General features: G+C 53.8%; 3 protein-coding genes across 6 annotated transcripts; 2 read left to right on the forward strand and 1 right to left on the reverse strand.

The window, feature by feature from the left end:
- Positions 1-5,126: 5,126 nt before the first annotated feature.
- On the reverse strand, positions 5,127-15,054 carry GUK1 (guanylate kinase 1). Of its 3 annotated transcripts, none has more exons than XM_005527795.3 (8): positions 14,964-15,054; positions 9,638-9,751; positions 8,868-8,909; positions 8,034-8,130; positions 7,023-7,161; positions 6,109-6,193; positions 5,721-5,806; positions 5,127-5,301 (listed from the first exon to the last, which is right to left on the reverse strand). In XM_005527795.3, the coding sequence occupies exons 1-8, from the start codon at positions 15,004-15,006 to the stop codon at positions 5,266-5,268; spliced, it is 642 nt and encodes a 213-aa protein (XP_005527852.2). In that variant the 5' UTR covers positions 15,007-15,054; the 3' UTR covers positions 5,127-5,265. The 3 variants fall into 3 exon arrangements, with proteins under 3 accessions (XP_005527852.2, XP_087920645.1, XP_087920653.1); XM_088064519.1 differs by lacking the exon at positions 14,964-15,054 and adding an exon at positions 11,839-12,587; XM_088064527.1 differs by lacking the exons at positions 5,127-5,301; positions 5,721-5,806 and adding an exon at positions 6,397-6,522.
- Positions 15,055-15,083: 29 nt separating this feature from the next.
- MRPL55 (mitochondrial ribosomal protein L55) lies at positions 15,084-16,601 on the forward strand. 2 transcript variants are annotated; one of them, XM_014256732.2, is made up of 4 exons: positions 15,084-15,119; positions 15,714-15,810; positions 15,900-16,083; positions 16,407-16,601. In XM_014256732.2, the coding sequence occupies exons 2-4, from the start codon at positions 15,791-15,793 to the stop codon at positions 16,548-16,550; spliced, it is 348 nt and encodes a 115-aa protein (XP_014112207.1). In that variant the 5' UTR covers positions 15,084-15,119; positions 15,714-15,790; the 3' UTR covers positions 16,551-16,601. The 2 variants fall into 2 exon arrangements, with proteins under 2 accessions (XP_014112207.1, XP_005527853.1); XM_005527796.3 differs by having other exon boundaries at positions 15,116-15,168.
- Positions 16,602-16,712: 111 nt separating this feature from the next.
- Positions 16,713-20,127, forward strand: C1H1orf35 (chromosome 1 C1orf35 homolog). Its single transcript, XM_005527797.3, has 9 exons — positions 16,713-16,736; positions 17,651-17,785; positions 17,892-18,045; positions 18,131-18,176; positions 18,262-18,344; positions 18,431-18,503; positions 18,831-18,910; positions 19,176-19,334; positions 19,525-20,127. The coding sequence occupies exons 2-9, from the start codon at positions 17,692-17,694 to the stop codon at positions 19,769-19,771; spliced, it is 936 nt and encodes a 311-aa protein (XP_005527854.1). The 5' UTR covers positions 16,713-16,736; positions 17,651-17,691; the 3' UTR covers positions 19,772-20,127.
- Positions 20,128-22,252: the final 2,125 nt, after the last annotated feature.

The following is a 22,252-nucleotide window of genomic DNA, read 5'->3' on the forward strand; positions in this document are numbered from 1 at the left end:
GGGAGATTATCCCTCTCTGCTCCGGGCTGTGGCACCACTTTCCCCTCTCCACCCAAACCGGGGTGCTGTTTTCTCCCTCATCACACCCCCACATCCAGGAGGCACCACAGGATTGCAGCCACGTTCAAAGCAAGGGATGCAGCTCACGTATCCTGCACTTCCAGACAGGAAAAATCATGAATCTCCTCTATTTTCTCATCCCATACCCAGCATATCCAGGTCAGCACATTGGTGGTGACTCTGGAGCATTCCTCTTGGCTTTCTGAGGTTTTTCCATCACCTCCATGCTGACTCCACATTAGGGAGCCAGGCCATCCCTAAAGTTCAATGCCCACCACACAGACACTTTGTTTTCCATCAAGACTTGATAGAAACAGGAGCAGCAACCCCTGACCCTTCAGGGAGTATCTTCAAATTAATGCTGGACTGATGGCTTGGGCACCTTCCCTGTGCCCACTGGCCCCAGCTCCCAGGGGTTTTATTCCCACATGGCTTCAATAAAATAAACCCTCTGGAAATTGAGGAATATATATCTATATTTTCCCAGCTCCACCTGGATACTGGAATTTTGCTTTCCTGCCTCCCTTCTTTTTATCCCCTCCTTGCATCTCCAGAGATGGGGAAAGTAAAATCCAGAAAAACATCCTGTTCTCCCTCCTTTTTGTGGCCGGACAGAGAGGAATCAGGCATCAGGAGGGGGATGCATCCCCGATTCCACAAACATCCGGTTGTTCCGGTGGCTGTAGCAGTTGCCACGGCACAATGGGAATTGCAGATGGCTTCTGGTTATTTACAGGGCTGCAGCCGTGTCCGGGACAAGCGGAGTCACAGCTGCTGCTGGTGGAAAAAGCCGAGCCTGTACTGGATTCCTGAGTTTTGGAGGCTGGGAGCAGGGATGAGCCGGGAGCAGGGTGAGGATGCCGGGCCGTGCGTGCCATGCCGGCCGTGGTTATGGATCGGCGTCCCACGCTCTCCAGGGATGGCACAGTTGCACATCCAGTCGATGTGGCTGACCCAAATACAGCTCCCAGCAAGGCAGGCACAGCCCGGCCCCTGAGCCAGCTGCTCTCAGCCTCGTGGAGCTGATGGGCACAGCAGAACTCCTACAAGAACCCTGGAGCATCCAGAAAATTCCATCCTCCCACTCAACTTCCCTTCCAGCAGCAGCACAGGCAGAGAAAAGCCCTGGAGGAGCAATGCTTTGGCCAAGGGATGCTGGCACGGATCCATTTGAGTCCCACCTGGATCAGTTATCCCAGGAAGGGTCACTGGCTGGTGTGGGACAACGGGACCTACCTGTGGTCAGTGTTGGTGGTGCTGGCTGGAGTCTCACCGTGAGGCTGGAGCGTGGTGGTCACCTCCTTGTCCTGTGGGAGAGCACAAGGGACATCAGGATACCCTGGATCACACCACCCAGCCCAGCTGCAACCTCCTGACAAAAAGCCCAGGATCCACATGGCTGGGGAAATCCATCCCAAGCCCACCTCCCTCTGCTCCCATGGGCTCCACTGCCCTTTATTCCCTTTGGAACAGCTGGGAGCTGCCAGAGGTTTTTGCACCCTGGCAGATTGGGGAACACTGGCAGGTGGCTCCACAGCAGAGGGATGAGGATGAGACCCCAAATTCCCTGCTCTCCTGTTTGAAGCCATGCATGCTGCTGAAGGATTTCCTAGATGCTTCCATCATGGATAGAGCAGGAAAGCTGTCTTTGCCAAAAAAGGTGGGAATTAGTGACCTCTCGCACTGAACAGCCTCTCCAGAAGACCCCAGGAGCTTTTCCTCACAGGATAACTGCTGGCAGCATTTAGGACACCCATGACACCCCCTCCCCGTGCCCCAGCACGAGCACATCCTCTCCCACTTCCATACCTGGGATGCTCAATCCCAGCGCTGCCGTGGGAAACGCGCGGAGCGAGCCGGACGCTGATGGACGAGCAGGAAAATCAGGATTATTCCTGCTCCTTCTTCCCCCCGTTGCTCATTTTCTACGCCGGCTGCCCAATTATTTCCCAGGCCGGCTCTGCCCCGCGGTGCCTTTCTGCAGTGGCATGGAAGGAAGCCTGAAAATCAGAGCTGACTCCAACGGCACTGAGATGCCAAGGAAAACCACGGCAAGGACGAGTCTCTGGACCGTGGGCTCATCAGGATGGGGGAAAATGGGCTTTGGGCTAACGTTGGCTGCTTCAAGTTATCCTGGAGTAAGGCTCCAGCTTTTCTTGGATGATTTGGGCTTTGGGGACTGCCTGCCCTCCTGCATCCCTGCACAACATCCTTCCCAAGCAGGGTCTGGGTGCTGCTGGGTCAGAGCAGAGGTGACCTCTGAGTCCAAACCCCACGTTCACTCCTTGAAGGAATATTTGTATTGACAAAGAGCTTGGGTAGGCAGGAAAATCGAAAAATGGGGGAACAATAATCAGCTCCTGCCCCAAAAGCAGCGTGTCAGCCTGGATTCAGGCAAAAAACAATGCTATGGCTGCAAAGCAACAGCTTTGAAGCAGAAGTGCTACAGGGGATTGTTATTTCTTTGGCATCGGTTCCAAAATATCCTCAGCCTCAGACAGGAGAGCTCCCAGGGCAGGTTTTATCCCAGCTTTTACCATCCCCTGCACTCCTCTTCCTCCCCCAGCATCCTCCTCCTGCAGGGATGTAGGTGCTGCCACATTTCCCACAGCATCTCAGCTGAAAAAAGCTGAAGTCTGTCCAAATTTATCTCAGTCTGACGGAACAGTGAATATACAGTTATATAAAATCCCTACTTCTGACATTTGTGGAAGCAACCCAGGAGCAGGCCTGCTCCTTTACTTGGGTGCACCCCGAGATGGGAACAGCAGCATCCTGCCTGGAAGATCTAGGTGGGAAAATTGTCCTCCAGGAGGAGCATCTTTAATCCCAGACAACCCCTGGGCTGGCAGGCTCCTGTATCCTCACTTTCCCAGTCTGACCCCTCAGTGCCAGCCCCACACGGAGCACTGGCAGCAGATGTTTGCAGTTGTGGAGAGCCCAGCATTTGACACCTGCCATGCTCAGCGTGGTCCTTGCCTGCCCCAGGGATGTGGGAATGGAATAGCCCAATGGGCCAGCACCAAACCCACAGGTCCAGAAAGGCATTTATGGCTGCAAACGCAATTAACAAAACAGACATCCCATTTCTGAGGGTGCAGGAATTAAACTCACTTCAACAAGTGCCTTCACCCACCCAGCTTTGGGATTTGATGCACAGCCCCTCCAAATCACCAAACCTGGAGAGGGGCACTGCTGACAGCACCCAAAATGACTCCCTGGAGATGCTCCACAGCCATGTCACCTGCTTGGGGACCAGCCTGGCTCCACCACCCACTCCTGCTCCCTCCTCTTGCCATCGCCATCCCGATGGCCATCCCGTCACTTCGCGTTAGCACCAGCGTTCCAGGCGTTCTCCGTCTGCTCCATCGCCCACAGCAGCTACAGCAGGGCACCCCACCAGGCTGGGATATTTCCGACTTCCCTCTCCCTGCCCTTCACCAGGGAAGGGGGGACGCAAACGATCCAAAGGATTTGTTTTTCCCGTTTTCCAAGAGCTGCCACGCGGCTGGAGCATCGCTGCCGTTCCCCGGCGCACTCACCTGTCCCGCAGGGATGAGCCGAGGCCGGGCTGGCAGGAGGGATCCGCAGGGAGCAGCTGGGCACTTCCATCTGGTGCCAGCCCCGCAGGTGCCACGCGGTGGCCGCAGAGCCCCGGACTGAGGCGGGCGCCGTGTCCTGCACCTCGGCTCTGCTGCTCCGCGACTCCGGCGCGTTCCCGCTGCCGTTCCTGCCATCTAGAGGAGACCTTCTCTCATCGCAAACGCGTCCCTCCGATTGTAACAAAATCCCACGATTTAGAAGGAAAAATAATCACAGCCCATCACTTGATGGCGAAGGAAGAGCCTGAACACAGCCGTTCAAACCATGAATCCACACAGGACTTTCCTGCTTGTTTAGCCAGTTCCAGAACCAAGCAGTGGGAAACCCACAACAACAGGAAGTGTTATTTTCTAGGAAATCTAGGAAAGATGATCAAACCAGTCCAAGAAAGGTAAATGATCAAAAAAATCTTCAAATGATGGCTGTGAATGAAAGGTACTAAAAGGGTTGCCCAAAGGGGGTTTCTGCTTGTTGTCTCCATAAGGTGGAGGATGGGGCTTTGGAGATGACCTGGACCAAGAGCAGAGCAGCTGTATAAACTGGAGGCACGGGATGTAAAGAGGATGAAACCCAAAAATGAAGTGTTTAGGTACAAACCTGCTCTGGTAAGATGTGGTCTGGGTGAGAAAATATCCCAGCCTGGCACTGCGGGGCCCAGCTGCTTGTGGGCTGTGTGGGGAAAGCAGCTGGAGTCACCAGCTGTAGGATGGGAGCTCTGACAGACAGACTGGTCATCCCAGAATGGAATCCCAGAAGGGTTTGGCTTGGATGAGACCTTAAGGGTCACCTCATTCCACCCCTGCCATGGGCAGGGACACCTTCCACTATCCCAGGCTGCTCCAAGCACTGTCCAACCTGGCCTTGGACACTTCCAGGGATCCAGGGGCAGCCACAGCTGCTCTGGGCACCCTGTGCCAGGGCCTGCCCACCCTCCTAGCCAGGAATTCCTTTCCAATATCCCATCCAACCAGTGAGAGCCATTCCCTGTGTCCTGTCCCTCCATCCCTTGTCCCCAGTCCCTCTCCAGCTCTCCTGGAGCCCCTTTAGGCTCTGGAAGGGGCTCTGAGCTCTCCCTGGATCCTTCTCCAGGGGAACATCCCCAGCTCTCCCAGCTTGTCCCCACAGTTTTCACAGTGTGAGAAACCAATCCAAGGACACTGAGGATATCTCCTGCTGGAGGGATCAAAGGGCTTGGAAGTTTCATGAAAACATCAATGTTAAGGCTAAAGAAAACTTGGGAAATGAAGTGCAAAGCTCTCCAGGTCTCAGAAGAGAGACCTGTACAAGCAAGTTACTGGTTGCAGTCGATTTCCCCCTAGGAAAAGGGATTTATTGCTGCCTTCAAGCACATCAGCCCAACAGCTTCTCTACAGCCTTCCAGAAGGGCTCAGCCCTTTGGCAGCTCAAACCTGGGGGAGCACGTGCTGAGCACACAGTGAACACAAACACAGGCACAACCCAGGTTTCCTTTTCTTTCCTTTTAATATAAACATCCTAGGTACGTTGGGGGTAGGAGCAGCCTAAAGGGAATGTCTTTTGGAATAAAACAGTGACGTGCTTTGGGAATGATGTGCAAAATTGAAACGCCCAAGTAGGGTCAGCTCAGGACTTCCTGGATTCTTCGGTCTTCTTGATTTCCTGCAAGGACATCAGGAAAGAGACTGAGAATCTGCCACTCTTTGGTTTCACAGGGAAACAACTCCTGGTTTCACAGTTTAGGAGACCAGGAGTGACCAACAATTCAGACCAGTTCCATGACATCACAGGACCAAGCCCTGAGTGCACCTTTAGGGACAAGGCAAGGTTTGACTTGGAAGCTCCAGAAACAGGAATCCCCTTCTTTGCTACTCAGGGATGAATGTTTACTTTGCCCAAACTCGGGATTGTGTTGGATTCATTTCCCACTCTTAGGCCACCGATCCATCATCACGTGTACTCAATCTCAGCAGCTCAAAGCAGACCAAGCATGGGATGAGGTGACATTTCTGTGGCTGCCTGAGAAGACCCTTACCTGCCTGACCCAGGAACAAAGAGGAAAAAAATCCCCAAGGACTCACCTCCAGCAGCACCCCCTTCAATTCAGAATAGGCCTTTTCTAAATCATCATTAATGATGACCAGGTCAAACAGCCCAGGCTCTTTACCTGGGGAAGGAGACGAGGACAGAGTTAGAGGAGAATTTTTCTTCCCTGAGTTCTCATGCACAGAGTCCTGTGGCATTTTAATATTCTTTTTTAGCATTAATATTATTTCAGCTGCTGCTAATGAACTGCTCTGCCAAGCACCCCCAAGGAACTGCAGTGGGAAATGCAGCAGAGATCCAACTCAGCCCATGGCAAGCCCTGCCAGCACTGCTGGAGAGCACAAAGCAGATGTTCCCAGAAAACCCAGCTCCCAAATCACCCAGGCATCCCCTCTCCCTGCACACACCACTCCAAGGACTTACTGAGCTCCAGGTCCACACGGGCTGCAGTCAAACGCCTCTGTAAACTCTCCTCTGTCTCAGTCTTTCGGTCCCGCAGTCGTTTCTCCTAAACCCAAGGACAAGGACATTAAAGAAATGAGTGTCCTGAAAGCTGCAGCAGAAACCACCCCCACCCTCAGGCCGGTGCTGTCTGTGACCACGGGCACGTGAGAACACCCTGCAAAGGGTGAGGGGCCTCACTTACAGCCCAGTGCAAACCAGTGGCTTAAGATCTCCTACCCAGAGTTCAGGGTCCCAGGTTTCTTTTACCTCCCTCTCATTTATTTATTTTTCCAGGTACTGCTGGAAATGAGATCTCTCTGCTGTGCTCTGGCATCTGGTGCTGCTGGCTTCCTCCTCCACAAACTCAACGAGAAACAGAGCCTGCCTGATGTACTGAGAGCAAGAGGGGAGAATCAGGAGTTGTGCTCATGTGTCCTCATCCCTCTCTGAACCATGACAGTCATTCCACTTCTGCACAAGTCCCACCTCAATCACTTACACAGGGGTAAGACCAGAGGGACATAGAATTTATGGTGCTGCACAGAACCAGCCTCCCTGGGTTTGATTTTAACTGTGGAGACAAATCTCAGCACAAAATCCTTCTCTCCCCAGCATGAAGCACAATTAACGCGTTTAAAGACTGGCCATGCTGCAATGGAGTCCATAACCAAGGTGTGGAAAACATTTGAGGAAGGACTCAACAAAACACAGGAAGATCAATCCCTGCAAGCCTGGGGAGCTGGGCTGGGCAGAGATATGCTTGGGAATGTCCTCCCCACCTAGTGCAGGGCCCTGAGGAAGACAGAGGTGGCTGAGGAAGGGGAGCCCCGCGGCTGCAGAGCCAGACGCTGATTACCTCTAACTGCTAACGGCAAAGCAAGGCGGGCGCTCACCAGGATCTCAATGGACGGCGGCTGCACCGAGATGTAGATGGGGTTCAGCTCCGTCTTCTTGATGTTCTTCACGCCCTGGATGTCGATGTCGAGGACACAGATCTGGTTCTGGGCCTGCACGGCCTGCACAGCTCCTTTACTGGGGACACAGCACACAGGGAAGGGGTCAGAGCGCTCGGGGGGTTGGGGTGTCCCCATCCAGCAGCGGGGGAACCTCACAGGGCTTCCGTGTGCCCGCAGAGGACAGAGCCTGCTCTGCTCTCGGGGAAGAGTTTCTCCAGGTGTCACTGCTCTGGGTGGAGCAGGGAGCTGCTGTCTCCTGTTAAGAGAGGCTGGCAAAGCCATGCTGGAAGGTGTGGGAATGGATCATGTATGACTATCCCACAGGATGGGTGGGATGTCCACAAACTCCTGCCTTGGCAGAGCTTCACCAGCTAGATGGAAGTTTCCTGCTTATGGCAGGAGATTGGAACTCAATGATCTTAAAGATCCCTTCCAACCCAAACCATCCTGGGATTCTGTGACAAACATGGAAACAACCTTCACCCAAGAGCAAAACCACTGAGAACTCCACTTCTCCAGAGATCCACACACCCTCCTGGATGCTGGATGGACATGGACGCTCCATCAAGTCACAAGATGCACTTAATTCTCCACTTAATTTTTTCTAGTTGTGGCATTTTTAAATTTAAAATTTTTAAATTTTTCTAGTGGTGGCATTTATATGCTGTAAAGGCAATTTCTCTTCCCCAATGTGGGGAATTGCCTCAAGCCTTTTAATCATTCATTATTATTCACTGATGAGAGTTAGGGAGCAGAAAGGATTGGTGAGAACTTCAACTAAGCATGAGGGACTCCCCATTTTGTCCCACATCTGAGCAGGAACATCCTCAGGGGCTTGGAGATGTTCTGTATTTATTTTCTAGAACCCCAGAACAGTTTGGATTAGAAAGGATCTTCAGCACCATCTAATTCCAGCCACTCTGGCACTGGCAGGGACACCTGACCCACCTTGTCCCATACATATTCCCAGAGAATTCCGCGTGCTCGATAAATTCACCAGCATCAATTTCCTTCTGCATTTCCTCTCTGGTCACAAAGTGATAATCTGGAGAAGGGAAAATGGGAAAAATGGTCAGAAATTAACATTTGGTCAAAATGACACCCCATGGGTTTTGGGGAGAGAAGACACTTAAAATCTGCTTTAGGCAATGCTGGCAGATTGCAGAGATTTGCTTCCTACTTCCATACCAGTGGCCCAAACACCAGCTCAAAACATTCTGGAGTTTTCTGTGTGGCCAAAAATGCTGCTCTACCCTATTTTTTATATCCTTTCCCCATTCCTGGTGCAGTGAGAACTTCTCCCCCCTTGCCTACAGATGTGGGACACATTACAGCAGGAATGGTAAGGCTTTTCATTTGAAAGGACTTCTCATTAAAGATCAGAATGGGATGAGAGAAGGGAGATAAAAGGGAACATCAAAACCAAACTAACTAAAAAGGAGTATTTCTCTATCTTCTGTTGAAATTCCTTCCTTTCACTTCAGAGAGAAAACTGCCATTGGAAATTAAGCACAAACCTCATTTGATTGTTCTTAAATATGCAAATGCATGAGAAAACAGCTGGGCACAAGCTATTGATACAGCCAAAACCACCTCAGCAGCAGCTGCACTTCCCAATGCAGTGTCAGTTGGAGATATCTCCCCAAAACTACCTGGAACTCTGGAAAATCAAATCACCCAACACCCAAGTTCAGAGCACAGTACCTAAAATGAGAGCCCAGCTTTGAAAACCTGAATTATTCTGAGAGCCCAATGAGACAGACCCAACTGCAACAGGCTCACCTTTGCCATTCACTTCTCCAGGTCTCGGCTGCCTTGTGGTATCTGCAGGGAAAAAAAAGGAAAAAAACCATTGTAAATTCTGTATATCACTCACGGGTGTTGCAGGATCAAAGAAATGCCAAGGTCTGAGTGGCATGTGGATCTCCAGGAAAAAATCTCTACCAAGAGGCAGTCTGGGAAAAATAAGGTTTAGTTTGGACTGAGATGAGAGATTCAGTTGAATCAGGAGCGTAGAATGACACACACACACAAAAAAAAGGTAATTTAAAGTTTTTTTCTCCTCCCACAGCATTATATTTTTATACATCCAGTATTTGCTCTTTCATGGTGGAGAGAATCCAGATCTCAAATCACAGATTTTACTTGCAGTAGGCAAAATGTTGGGACATTAAAACACATTTTGGTAATGGACCTAAAAACACCTTTCAAAGCTCCATGGAAAAATCAAATGGCTTTTGAAGCAGAAATGTGGGGGGGATTCTGTTACTTTCAGAGTCAAGAATCACCCAGAAGGTTCTTGTTTCCTCTCTGAGTTGTGTTTAGAGATGTGGGGCATCACTAGACCCGTGGAAAGGTGTTACTCCAGACCAATCCTAGACTTGCCACTCAATACCAAGAGTAAAAGGTGCCATTAATTATTTAAACGTCCCCAAGAGCCCACAGGCAGACTGGGACACAGAAAAAACATGAAAAAACATTATTTGGGGTATAAAGAGAGGCTCTGAGCTGGCACTCCTGAGCTCCCCCACAGCCCATCCCTGGATACTCACGGGAGACGCTGAAGCCGAAGATGTTCTCATAATCTTTGAGCAATTTCTTTAACAAAGTGCTTTTCCCTGCACCTGATGGGCCACTCAGAACCACTGGCCTTGGTCCCTGCATGACTGGGGAGAGACAGAAAAATGTGTCTGGTTAGAAACACCCATGGAAACACAGCTGTGGATTCCCAGGGGTGCTCAGTCCCTCAAAACAGCACCATTCCTTTACCCTTGGGTACAAATTTCTGCAGGAAAACCTGAAAAGATGCAAAATCACAAGCCTAGAGCTGATAGAAAGTATTGGGAGTGCAGAAACACTTCTCAAGAGACTGAGGTTAAGCTCATAGGATGTAACCCAAAGGAGGAGGAAACTGGGATTTAACTGCCATTAAACTGGGATGATTCAAGCCAGCTGTTTTCCATCACAGCTGGGCTTCACTGGGACCAAAATCTTAAGGAAAACTCTGTCTAAAAGGAACAAAATGCTATTTGTCCCTGGTGGCATTTGGAATCATGGGACAGAGGCACAGCAGTCCCAGCCCCTTCCCTCTGACAGGGAGAAAGGAGCTTCAGGAGAGTTTGCAGATAAGACTTTGCATCACCAACCCCCAAACCCTTGCAAAGGGTCTGAACACAGGTGCAGTCACTGCCATGAACACGCTCAGGGGTTTATTCCTGTTTCCTGAAGCACCAACTCCATCTGCAGGTGCTTCACAGCAAGACAGAAAGAGATCCCAGAGATCACCTCCTGGTACAGGTGAAAAAAAGGCAGCCTGAGGCCACACAGAGCTTGCTAAAGTTGTTTCTTCAGCCAGAAAGAAAGACAGAAAGGTGTTTTCATGTTGCTGTGTCTCTGGAGAGGAAGAAAGGTTAATTGTCCATATGGGAAAGAGAAGAAACGCTGTGTAAAGGTGCAGGGGGTACCACTGGGGACCCTCATCCATCAGCAGCTTCCAAACCCAGAAGTGATAGTGAGAGTGACTAATCAAACAAGTTCTTCCTATTTAAAAACAGTTACTTTCAGCAAGCCGTAAAGTCTCTGGAAAAGCATTTTTTTAGCCTCCCGGGCTGGGTGTGGCGTGGGGAGCCACCAGCCAAGAGGCAGATAATGCCTTTCCATTTTGAATTAGCTCATAGCAATGTCACCCTGACCTTACACATCACTTTTCAAACAGCCTTAAGCCAAATGCTGTCTCACCAGAGCGGCCGCGGGCTAATCCCGCCGGGCCCCCTCTCCCTGACCCCGCCTGCGTGAGCGGGACGCCTCCTTAGCCCTAAATCCCTCCTCCCCCGGGCAGCACGACAGCCGGAGAATTACACAACTTTTCCCTCTGCTCCCTGAGGATACTTGTCTGACCGCAGTTCATCCCAGGCTGCGCCAAGGGACGGGATATTAATACACAAAGGCTAAGGCGGTGCCAACAGCAGCAACATGGGCGGTGAAAACACCCACGGGCAAGAATCATCCATAAGGAAATTCCTTTATTCCTTCTTTTGTCTTTGCTGAAGCCTCAGAGATCCAACAGATGAAATCTTGTGAGGATCAATCTCATCAGCACATTGCCGGATTAGGCTCCACCATCCCAAAACCAGAACTCTAGGAAGTCCTTTGGGGGCATTCCTACAATTCCCCTGGTCCTTAAACTCCCATCATTTCCAAAACACACAGGTTTTGCCTAAATGTTCAATACACCAGAGAAATGCTACTCAGTGCTTGCAGCAATGGAGCAGAGCACTCCCTGAGGAATTATCCAAAATTTCCCTCTCTCCCGTCCCTCACAGTTCTCTCCCACAGAATTCCATCAGGTAATCCCTAAGCATTCCTTGGGAACCTCTCCACACAAATTCACCCCCTTCAGACATCCCAATGTGCTTCACAACATGTCTGCCCCCAAACAATGCTCCGTCATCACACACCAGCTTCCTCAAGCACCCCAAAACCCCACAAGTGACACTGGGATGCCAGCCTGGATTTCCAGATGTTCCAGACTCCCTTCCAGGATCCAGCTGTGCCAGAACTGTGCTGGATTTGTGCACAAATCCCAATCCCAGATCCCAACCAGAAGGAAAAAGCTTTCCCCTCTTCTCCCTCAAAATTTCATCTTCCCCTCAGCAAACACCAGTAGGAATTTAAAGCTGCCCAAATCACTTCCAATCATTTCATTCAAGCCCAAACAAACTGGGAAGAGGAGCAGGCCCCAACACATCCTTACCTTTTCCTTGTGCTCCCTTCCAGCCAAGGAAAGCAGTACAGCCCCTGGCAGCAGCACAGGCTCCTGGTGACAGAGCTGGGCTATTTGTGAGCTCCTAAAGCTTTAATTAATGAGCCACAATTTGAAGATGGCCAATGAGAACAATCCTGCTGAGCTTTAATCTCCCCTCGAGGTTCCTCCTCCACTCTCTGCTCTCTTGGCTGGCAAAGCTGCATCCAACACCCCCAAAAGGCTGAGGGGTGCCAGCCCTTGCTGGTCTGGAATCATGGAGAACAGCAAGGCTGTCCCTGCAGTCACCAAAGGCTCAGGGATTTTGTCTGTGTGGAAGCCTGGAATGGTTTCTGTTGGAAGGGACCTCCTGATTCCAAACCCCTGCCATGGACAAGTACAATTTCCACTAGACCAGGCTGCTCCAAGCTCCATCCAACCTGGAACACTTCCAGGCACTTTCCTTCTGCAGGAACATGCCTCTTCCTCTGGATCAAATGCACAGCTTCATCTCAGGTCCAGGACCACAAAGGCAACAGGAAAACTCCTTCTCCTGCTCACAGACCCAAACCACTTCCACAGTGGGACCCTCTCCTTTACTTCACTCCCTTTTCTTTCCCCAAAATACTCCTAACTAAGAGAAAACACACCTGGGTTGGGATCACGTCTCACTTCTTTCAAAACAGCTAAAAATAAACCTAAAGACTTGCAGGTGTTTCCTCCTGCGTCCCTCCTGAATCCCTTCTCTTGCTGGAGATCTGCAGAGGAAAACAGAGGGAACAAAAGCCATTTCCACTCCCAGATAATGGAGCTGGGCCCTCACACAAGGAAAGATGGCAAACTGGGAATTTCATAGAATTCCAGAAAAGTTTGGTTGGAAGTGATCTTAAAGCTCATCTCATTCCACCCCTGCTGTGGGCAGGGACACCTCCCACTATCCCAGGTTGCTCCAAGCCCTGTCCAGCCTGGCCTTGGGTACTTCCAGGGATGGAGCATCCCTGGACAATCCCAGGATGTCCCTGCCCTCATTCCCTGCTCCCCCATTCCTGCCAAACAGCTCCTCCCCCCACAGGTAAAGCAACAAACGAACCCCAAAACCCCAGATCTGGTGGATGTGGGGCTTTTCTCTCTCTCCTGTTTGGTTCCAGGAATGCATCGGTGAATCACACTTCCAAGCTGCCTGCAGCAGGAGTGTCACAAGGATGTGTTTATTTTAGGCAGAAGCTCAGATTTTTTCCCCCTGTTTTGTCAGATTTTGGCATTTTCAGAGCAGCCAATCTGCAAATATCCAGAACAGAGGGTTTCCTAAAAATGGGTTGGGATCCAGCCTAATCCACCAAAACCACTGCAGATGCTTGATCAGCAAGAAAACAGCCCAACAAATTATCAATATTAATTATCTCCCACACCTGGGACTGAGGACAAAGAGCCACATAAACCCCTCTGGGCTGCAAAAAGAGGAGGTGGTCACAGGAGGATGTCCCCAAGGCAAGGAATGGTTCCTGGTCTGCTTGTGCTGTTAATGCACCCTGGATAATGCACCTCATAGGTGGCAACACAAGCAGGGAAGCAAAGGACAGACATCACAAGAGTTAAACAAATTAAAACTGATTAGCAGAGAGGCTTTACAGGGAAGGCAAAGCTCCCTTATGAAGAAGAAAAGAAGATTAAAGCACAGTTTCCCTGGAGCCTTGAGAAAGGTCTCCTAGATTAGGATTATAATCCCACCCCCTATTTTTAGCGGGTTTGTTATAAAGGTGCCACCCCCACCTTTCTAAGATTTGGGGCAGGTTCCAAAAAAGGAGAGAGCTCCTGCTGTGACAGACAGGGAATTACCTGCAGCACAGGAACAGGGAGGTTCCAACCTTCCCCATCCTGGGATTCTGTGAGGAGGGAAGCATCCCACAGCAGTACAGGGCTGGAACCTTTTTCCTGGAAATAATTACCTAAAAAGCACTAATTAGCCTCTCCACTGGCTGCACTCCTGGCTTGCAGGGAGCAGTGATGCTGCAGATGGAACACAAACCACTTGCTCAAGGTGACTGCAGAAATCAGAGAGGTCCAAACCAGTTATATCCCAGACCATGTCCTCCTGTAAACCAGACCAGTTTAACCCACCAGTAGGATAAAACCAGTTTACCCACCTGGGAAAACCTCTACAGAGGTGAAGCTCACACAGGTGTGGTTTTGCCATCCACTTGCCCACATGTGTTTGTTTTTGGATACCTGAAGGATGCTTATCCCTAAACCTCTCTTACCTCACCATACCGCACAGTGCCCACAAACCTCACCTGATTCCACATCCCTGTTTGGCTTATCCAAGCAGGGACACCTTGGAGCCACCCTGGAGCAGCTCAGCGATGGGGACCCAATGTGGATGTTGGGAAGGGGACACAGCCAGCCCAGGGACAGCCTTGTGGGGCTGTGACCTGTCCCAACCCCCTCAGTCATCCCATATGGATAACACAGGACATGCAGGATGCAGCGGATCAGAGGGAGCTCAGCCTCCCCGGGGCCGGGTGTCAGCCCTCTCATCCAGGGGGTCCCGTGGGGGATCAGCACCCCCAGGTCGGCACCTCAGTGTCCCAGGACACCCCAGCCGAAGGACTGAGGAGCCCCATGAGGCACTCAACAGCTGGGGCCAGCTGGGACCCCTTAGCTCAGGGCTCCCATGAGGGGCTGAGGGCCCTCAGTGCAGGACCCTGTGACCCGCTGAGCATCCTTGGGCCTGCTGGAGCCCCCCAGCCCAAGGCCTTTGTGAGGGGCTGCGCACCACAAAGCCAGCCAGAACTCCTCAATCCCCGAGAGGGGCTGAGCACCCCGGGACCCCTCAGCAGGGGAGCCCCGCGAGGAGCTCGGCACCCCAGAGCAGGTTGGGTCCCCTCAGCCAAGGGCCCTTGTAAAGGGCTGAGAACCTCGGAGCCGGCCAGGACTCCTCATTCCAGGCCCCCCCCGTGAGGGGCTGAACGCCCCGAGGCCCCTCAGCCGAGGACCCCCGTGAGTGACCGAGCTCCTTGGGCTGGTTAGACCCCCTCTGTCCACGGCCCTCGGGAGGGTTTCGGCACCCCGCGGCCGGCTGTGCCGCTCAGCATGCGGTCCCCGTGAGGGTGTGAGCCCCGCGCCCCAGCCCCGCTCACCCGCCCGGGCGATCCCCGCCCCGCGCATCCGCCCGAGGATCATGAGGGGACGGGGGGGGGGGGGGGCGGGCCCGGCAGCCCCCGCGCGCGCCCGCCGCCACCGCCGCGCGCCCTGACGTCACTGTGGGGGCGGGGCCCTGGGGTGTGCGTCGTCACGTGAGTGCGGGGCGGCGGGACGGACCACGCAGCGGGCCGGGCGGGGGGGGTGAGCGCGGCTGCGGCGCCTCGGATGAACCATGATCGTGGGGGGGGGGAAGCACCGGCAGGAGGGGAGGGGAGGGGGAGAACGGAGGGGGAAGCATGGGCTAAAACATGGTGGGGCGGAGGGAGGGCGGTGTTGGGCCGAACCACGATGGGATGGCGGGAGCCATAGTGGGGCTGAACCATGGTTGGAGAGAGGTGGGAGGGCTGAACCAAGGAAGGTATGGGGGGGGAAGCATTATTGGACTAAACCTTGGTGGGGCGGTGGTGGGCTGAACCATGACGGGGAGAGGGGGGAGCTATCACAGAACTGACCCACGGCTGGGCAGAGGGAGACGTGGTTGAGCTGAACCATTGCGGGAATGGGGGGGAACCATAGTGGGGCCGAACCATGGCGAGGGCGGGGGATACATAGGGCTGAACCATTGCGGGGGCGGGGGGAGCCAACATGGAGCCCGACTGTGGCAGGAGCTGTCACGGGCTGCTCCGTGCTGCAGAGGGGCTGTGGAAGCTTCACAGTGATGGAGACACGGCCATGTCGCCCCACAGCCACGCCAGGACCTTTCCTTGCCCTCAGAGTATCCCTAGGCTGTGTCATCTGCTCCGTTTGCTGGAGCTGGGCTGAGATGGCGAGCCGGGCACTGAGGTGAGCACCGAGTGCCTGTGACCCAGCGCTGGGAGCGGCCTGCTGGAGTTGGTGTCACCCTCACGCTGACCCTGCTCCTCTCCCGTCAGTGCCCTGCGCCTCCCGGCCGCGTCCCGGCCGCCGCTCGCTGCCTGTGTCCGCAGCAACTCCAACCGCGCCGCCATCTCCCACCTGCACCGGCAGCTCTACGGCCGCCTCTACCCCGTGCTGCTGGTCAGCACCGACGGCTCCACCGTCCGCCTCCGCTACCGCGAGCCCAAGAGGATCCTCATGGTACGGGCACAAAGCGAGGCCTGGCAGCCTCGGGCGGTGTCCCAGGGGTCTGGTGCCTTGTCCCAGGGCTTCGCGCCGCGTCCTGGGAGCTCATGCCTGTCCCTGGGGAACCTCGCACCGTGTCCCTGGGGTGTCGCACCGTGTCCCTGGGGTGTCACACCGTGTCCCTGGGGAACCTCGCACCGTGTCCCTGGGGTGTCACACCGTGTCCCTGGGGTGTCGCACCGTGTCCCTGGGGTGTCGCACCGTGTCCCTGGGGAACCTCACACCGTCTCCCTGGGGTGTCACACCGTGTCCCCGCGGTCTCATGCCCGTGTCCCCAGGTGCCCCTGGACAGCAGCACGCTGCCCGAAGCCGAGCGCAAGGCTCGTCTGCGCCGGCACTTCCCCACCAAGCTTAAGGCCAAGGAGGAGGAGACCTTCGAGGGCATCGACCTGGAGACCTACAAGAAGTTCTGGAAGAAGTGAAGCGCTAAAACCAGAAATGCATAAATCCATAAATAAATACATATAAGTACAGCCGTGTGTCGGCGGTGCGGCTCTGCGGGGTTCCCCCCGCGCTGGCGGCGCGGTGGTACCGCCCGACTCGTCACTCCCCCCCCGGCGGTGCCCGCGGTGGTAGCGGCGGGGCGGGCGCGCGCTCGGCGGCCGGAGGTGCGTGAGGGGAGCGGGGGCGGCTTTGGGGTTTGGGGATTTTGGGATTTGGGGGCTCCACGTGTGACCCCGCGGGTCGGGCTCACCCGATCCTCGCACTCCCCAACCCGGAGGGTCTGGGGCTGCCCCGAGCGGCTTTCACAACCCTCGGGGACGGGCAAACTCCCACCTCAGGCCCTGCAGCGTCCAGGTCCTGCAGCTTCTCCCGGCCCTGAACCCCTTCCCAGACCCTGAAACTGTGCCTCTGGTAGTGTCCCCCCCCGGGGCCGTGCAGCCTCTTCTCGGGCTGTACCACCTTTCCTCCAGGCCGTGTAATGCCCTCCCCAGGCCGTGACCCCCCCCGCTTCCAGCTCTCATCCCATCCAGGCTGTGAACCCTCTCCTAGACCCTGAAACCCCCCAGGCCCCGAACCCTCCCTCTTGAAGCCCAGAACCCTCATGCGGGCATTAAACCCCTCCATCAACCCTGGAACCTCCTCCCACACCTAAACCTTCCCACTTCTAGTCCTGGACTCTTCCCCCCCACAGACAGTGAATCCCCCTCGCTCTGCAACCCCTTCCCAGACCCTGAAACCCCCAAGCTGTGGCTGCCCCACTGCTGGCCCTAAACCCTGCTTGAGGCTCTGAACCCCCTAGACTCTGAACCCCCAAGGCCATGAAACCCCTTGAGCCTGCCCTAAGGCCCCCTCCTCACCCAGCAACGTCCCCCGAGGCTGGGACCCTCCCCAAGGCATTCACCCCCTCTTACCTCCTCCTCATAAACCCCCCTTCCAGCCTGTAACACCCCCACAAAGGGCCTTTGGTTATTCCACTGACCCCTGGGGGGGAAAATTTGCTTCCCTGCCCCTTCAGGAGCACCCCCAGGGTTGCATGGAGGATCTGGAGTGGGTAAACCCAGGGCTGCTGTCTTTGCAGGTCACCAGAATCCCCCCGAATTTGCCGTGGGGTGCAGTGCCATGTTCGGCTCTTCCCGGGGCGGGGTCCGGGGGGGCCAGGACCAGTTCAGCTGGGAGGATGTCAAGACGGACAAACAGCGTGAGAATTACCTGGGTAAGGGCTGGTCCTGCTCAGATCCCCTACCCCCCCTCTCCCTGTCTCCTCTGCCACGGTTTTGGGGTGCCATGGTGTTGAGGGGGGGGTCATTGTTTCCCCGCAGGGAACTCCCTGATGGCGCCGGTGGGGCGGTGGCAGAAGGGCAAGGACCTGACCTGGTATGCCAAGGGCAAGAAGGACACGGCTCCCTCGTTATCCCGGGAGGAAGAGCTGGCTGCTGTCCGCCTGGCCGAGCAGGAGGCCATGATGGCAGCACTGTGAGTCCACACCCCACAAAAAAACCCAAAAAACCAGGAGGGGTGTGTGTGTCCCCTCACATATCACCTGTTCTTGTTCTTATAGGGGCTACAAGAACTTGAAGAGGCAGCCTACGGGCCTCAGCAAAGAGGTAAGAGGGGCACCACAGTCCCAGCAGTGTCCCCTGGGCTGTAATTTTGGGGACACACACAGGACACTGTCCCCCGTCCCCACAGGATCTGGCTGAGGTGTGCAAGAGGGACGGCGCTGAGCGGGACGACAAGGACGTGGATCGGGTGGTGGGTTTGGGCAGCTCCAGGTAAGGAGAAGGAAAGATCCCATACCAATTTCAGAACAATTTGATTTCAGTGTTTTTTATGCTTTTTTTGTGTGGTTTTTCTGCAGTGGCAGTGCTGGCCGGGTGATGCTTTCCAAGGAGGACAGAGAGGCAGCCAAGCTGGGGCTCTCGGTCTTCACGGTATGGAGCCAGTCACGTTGTCCTTGGAAGGTTCAAAAATAGATGGAAAAAGGCAAAAAGCAATGCCCCACACTTGGAATATTTTATTTAAAAACCTGTGTGGATATTGTAGCACGAAGATCTGCAGGATGTGTCCTGTTGGCATGGAGCTCATTTGTGGGGCTTTAATTTTCTAGCAGCTCCTAAGTGTACTCTAATTTTTCCCAAATGTAATTTAATTTTTTTTTCCAGGTTTAAATTTTAAAGGGAGAAAACCCCCTTTGTTTTGTAATTACAAACTATGGCCTTATGGATTCACTCTGTTTTTTTCTCTCTCTCCAACCCTAGCACCAGAAAGTCTCCAGCAGCCCAGAGATACCTGTCTCCAAGAAGAAGCAGGAAAAGGAGGAGAAGGTGGAGGAGAAACGGTGAGGATTTTTCCCATTTTGGTGGGAAATCACCAGAAATTCCCTGTCTTTTCTGGGAAATGTTTTACAAAATGTTTCCATGGCTCTGTTTGGCACTGGGCTTGTTTTGCATCTCTCTGAATCATCCCCAAAAGCATCTGTGGGCTTTTCTTTGGCAAAGGAGGGATGTGGTGGGATGTGCCTGGAAAAAGGGATGGGGATGAGTTTTTGGAGCCAGAGGGATGCACAGTGCAGGGATTCTCATTGCTTGATCTCTTCCCTGCAGACCTGAGAGCAGCAAAAAATCCAAAAAGGAGAAAAAGAAGGAGAAAAAGAACAAGAAAAAGAAGAAACATAAGAAGGAGAAGAAGAAGGACAAAGACAAGCATTCCAAGAAGGATGCTGCCCCATCATCCTCCGATTCTTCCCCAGATCGGGATAAGAGGTAGCTGGGATGGGATGAGGCATCATCAGTGGAAATCAGGAGGAAGGATTCAGGAGAGCCACCTGGTCATGGCTTGCATCAGGCTGCCCCATTGGCATTTCCTGGCTTTCCAAAACCCCTTTTTCACCCGCAGAATCAACTTGTTGGCGTTCCCACTATCCCTGCTGTCACTTCCCCCCTGTCCCCGCAGGCACCACCGCAGGAAAGCGCAGCAGCACTCGGAGGCCCCGCGGCACGGCAGCCGGCGGCGGCAGGACACGGAATCCTCGGCGAGCAGCGGCAATTGCGGCCGGGGCCCCGCCCGCCAGCGCAGCCGGAGCAGGGACGGCCGGGGCCGCCACCCGTCCCCGCGGAGAAAGGGCAGGAAAAGGAGCAGGTCCCACTCCCCCCCGGCCCGCGGGGTGCGGCAGCGCCACGACACCGACTCGGAGGACTGAGAGGGAGCCTGGGGTTGTTTCAGGGAGATCTTCCAGAGATTTATATTTTTAAAGGTGATTAAATTAAAAACGCCGCAGCCCCGCGGGTGCAGGGGCAGAGTCTGGCAAAGGGCATTAAGGTTTTGGTGCCAGCAGCCCTTCCTTGCCCGCCCAGGGGCAGCACCAGCGGGTGAGGGGGGCAGCAGGGCCTGGACACCCTTCTCCTCACTCCCTAAAATCCATCTGGGCAGGATTGAGCACAGAGGATGCTCTGGGTGGGGACTGGCGCTGGGGTGGTTCTGGCTGTGGTGCTGAAAATGCTGCGGATACCTCGTGTTTATGTACAGAGACTTTGGAAGAGATGATTATTATTATTATTATGGGGTTTTGTCTTGTTTCCATGCCCTTGAGTGCTTGCCAGTACAGTGGCTGAAGAGTTTCTTTCCTTAAAAATTCCCTAAACTTATCAGCTGCATGGATGGAGGCTTAAAGCTCATCTAATTCCAGTTCCCCTGGGCCAGGCTGCTCCAAGCCCTGTCCAGCCTGGCCTTGGACACCTAAATAATTCCTAATCTTATGAGGAGAAAGTGGATGGGACCAGGGCCCCTGGCCACATCCACCCACCCCAGGGAGCAGCAAACTCCCATCCAGGATTCAAACCCTCAGCACATGATTATTTATGTTCTTGGCATACTGAAAGAAGGGAATTTTATTTACACCAATAAATAGAAATATTGATCTGAATGGAAAGGGGGTGTCCCGGGCAGCTCCAGAGCATCGCTGGCTGTGGCGTGGCCGTGCCAAGCACAAGGGCCTCATTTGTGTAATTAATGATGCAGTTGAAGACAGGGAGGGTTTGTGTGTCTCGGTGGACAAAAGCCCAGTGGGACCGTGCTCATGAGCTGACAAAGCCCTTCTGTCCCAACCCGAGCAGAGGGAGATGCTGTGGGGCCGTCACAGACTTGGGTGATCCCCACCCCAAGATGATTTTTGGGGTTGACAGGCTCTTGGCACGAGGGCTGTTCCCTGTGCTCTGAGCAGCTGCAGCTCCAGATCCATCCCAGGGATGCCCTGAGCCCATGCACTCCCTGGCCCGGGGCTCTGCCTCTGATGCTGCTCACCGGGCTGAGCTCAGATTTTGGGATCTGTGGCTGGTGCCCGCTGGGAACATTCCAGAGCAGGACTGCACCTAATGGGAACTGGGCAGCAGGTTGAAAAGGGAGCCAGGGGAGAGTGAAAACAGCACAGCAAGCAGAGAAAAAATACCATAAATTCCAGTGTCCCGCTCCCAGTTCCCATCTTCACCTCCCAAAGTTTGGGATGGATGCTGTGGCAGGCCTGGGCTCTGGCAGGATGAGCTGCACCCACAGCTCCTCAGATGGAGAGAGTGCTGGGCAGAGGGGCCAGGGCACTGCTGGCCCAGCTCAGTTCAGCTCTCCTGGGCTTTCTCCTGCTCTCCCCCCTTCCTGTTTCACACTCCAAACCAAGATCTGAGGAAATCAGGTTTAGAAACATGGGAAGCCAAAACTGAAGGGGACAGGGATAAAGGAGCCCAGCCCCATCCCTGTCCCATCCCTGCTCACCCCAAAACCTGCCTGTCCAGCTGCTGGGTGGCCAAAATCCAGGCTGAGAGCCTGGAACAGAGCAAAGCCTGTGCTGCCCAGAGCAGAGGGCAGAGTACAGCTCCCACAGCTGTACTGGTAACATCACCATATTACTCATTTTCCACAGCAAATTCTGCATGCAGAAAAGCAGCATCCTAACCCAGCTTCCCCTTCAAGTTCAATTCCTACCCAGAACAGGAATAAAGAGCTGTCCTGCCCTATTAGGGGTGCAAATATCCTGATTCAGAGCTTGGAATTCCAAGGTCAATTTCTGACTTGCAGGAGGTTTGTGATCACAGCTTGCCCAGTGTTTTTTACCCTTTACTACAGCCCCAGCCACAGTCCGTGTTACCCACCCTGGTCTCAGGTTTTCCCACAGGGAATTTTTTCTCTCTAGCCTGCAGGACAGACCTTCCATCCTATAGCTTTCCAGCCTGTGAAATGGGGAATGTGCTGCAGCTCCAGCCAGGAGAACAGCTGGGAGCTGGCAGGCAGCCCAAGTGTGAGCACTGGGGAGGAGAAGCTGCAGCTGACAGGGAAGGCAGGAGGATCATCCAGAGGAAGAGCTCTGTCCCGGATCCAGAGGGGACTGCAGAAAGGAAAAATGCAAAACAAAGCACTTAGGAAGCGGAATTCCTATTTTTTCCCCACAAAACTGCTAATTTACAGATCCTGTAATTAACTGGGAGCAGCAGGAGGAACAACCTGTTGGGGGAAGTGATGGGGCTACTCAAGAAGCTCAAGCTGTGCTGGCCCAGAAGCAACAAAATTACTCCAGTAGAACCCAACAAGCATCATTTTACCTGCAGGGTTCCAACCAGGAATGATACATTTTGTGGAAAATACAGAAGATATCCTCAAATTTTCATGCAAATCATGATGTGGCAAAACGCTGCCT

This window comes from Pseudopodoces humilis, chromosome 1, assembly GCF_049639895.1.
Source record: "Pseudopodoces humilis isolate 2021_Gansu_Grassland_sample_001 chromosome 1, ASM4963989v1, whole genome shotgun sequence".
NCBI classification, from domain to species: Eukaryota; Metazoa; Chordata; class Aves; order Passeriformes; family Paridae; genus Pseudopodoces; species Pseudopodoces humilis.

Bases quoted from the DNA above. Each gene is read 5' to 3' on its own strand.
- GUK1 (XM_005527795.3), bottom strand. From the start codon at position 15,006: ATGATCCTCGGGCGGATGCGCGGGGCGGGGATCGCCCGGGCGG. The intron at 9,752-14,963 runs GTGAGCGGGGCT...GTCTCTCCCCAG, and splicing joins GGCGGGGATCGCCCGGGCGG to TCATGCAGGGACCAAGGCCA. The intron at 8,910-9,637 runs GTGAGTATCCAG...TTTTCCCTGCAG, and splicing joins CTTCGGCTTCAGCGTCTCCC to ATACCACAAGGCAGCCGAGA.
- MRPL55 (XM_014256732.2), top strand. From the start codon at position 15,791: ATGGCGAGCCGGGCACTGAG. The intron at 15,811-15,899 runs GTGAGCACCGAG...CTCTCCCGTCAG, and splicing joins ATGGCGAGCCGGGCACTGAG to TGCCCTGCGCCTCCCGGCCG. The intron at 16,084-16,406 runs GTACGGGCACAA...CCGTGTCCCCAG, and splicing joins AGCCCAAGAGGATCCTCATG to GTGCCCCTGGACAGCAGCAC.
- C1H1orf35 (XM_005527797.3), top strand. From the start codon at position 17,692: ATGTTCGGCTCTTCCCGGGGCGGGGTCCGGGGGGGCCAGGACCAGTTC. The intron at 18,046-18,130 runs GTGAGTCCACAC...TTGTTCTTATAG, and splicing joins GAGGCCATGATGGCAGCACT to GGGCTACAAGAACTTGAAGA. The intron at 18,911-19,175 runs GTGAGGATTTTT...TCTTCCCTGCAG, and splicing joins GAGAAGGTGGAGGAGAAACG to ACCTGAGAGCAGCAAAAAAT.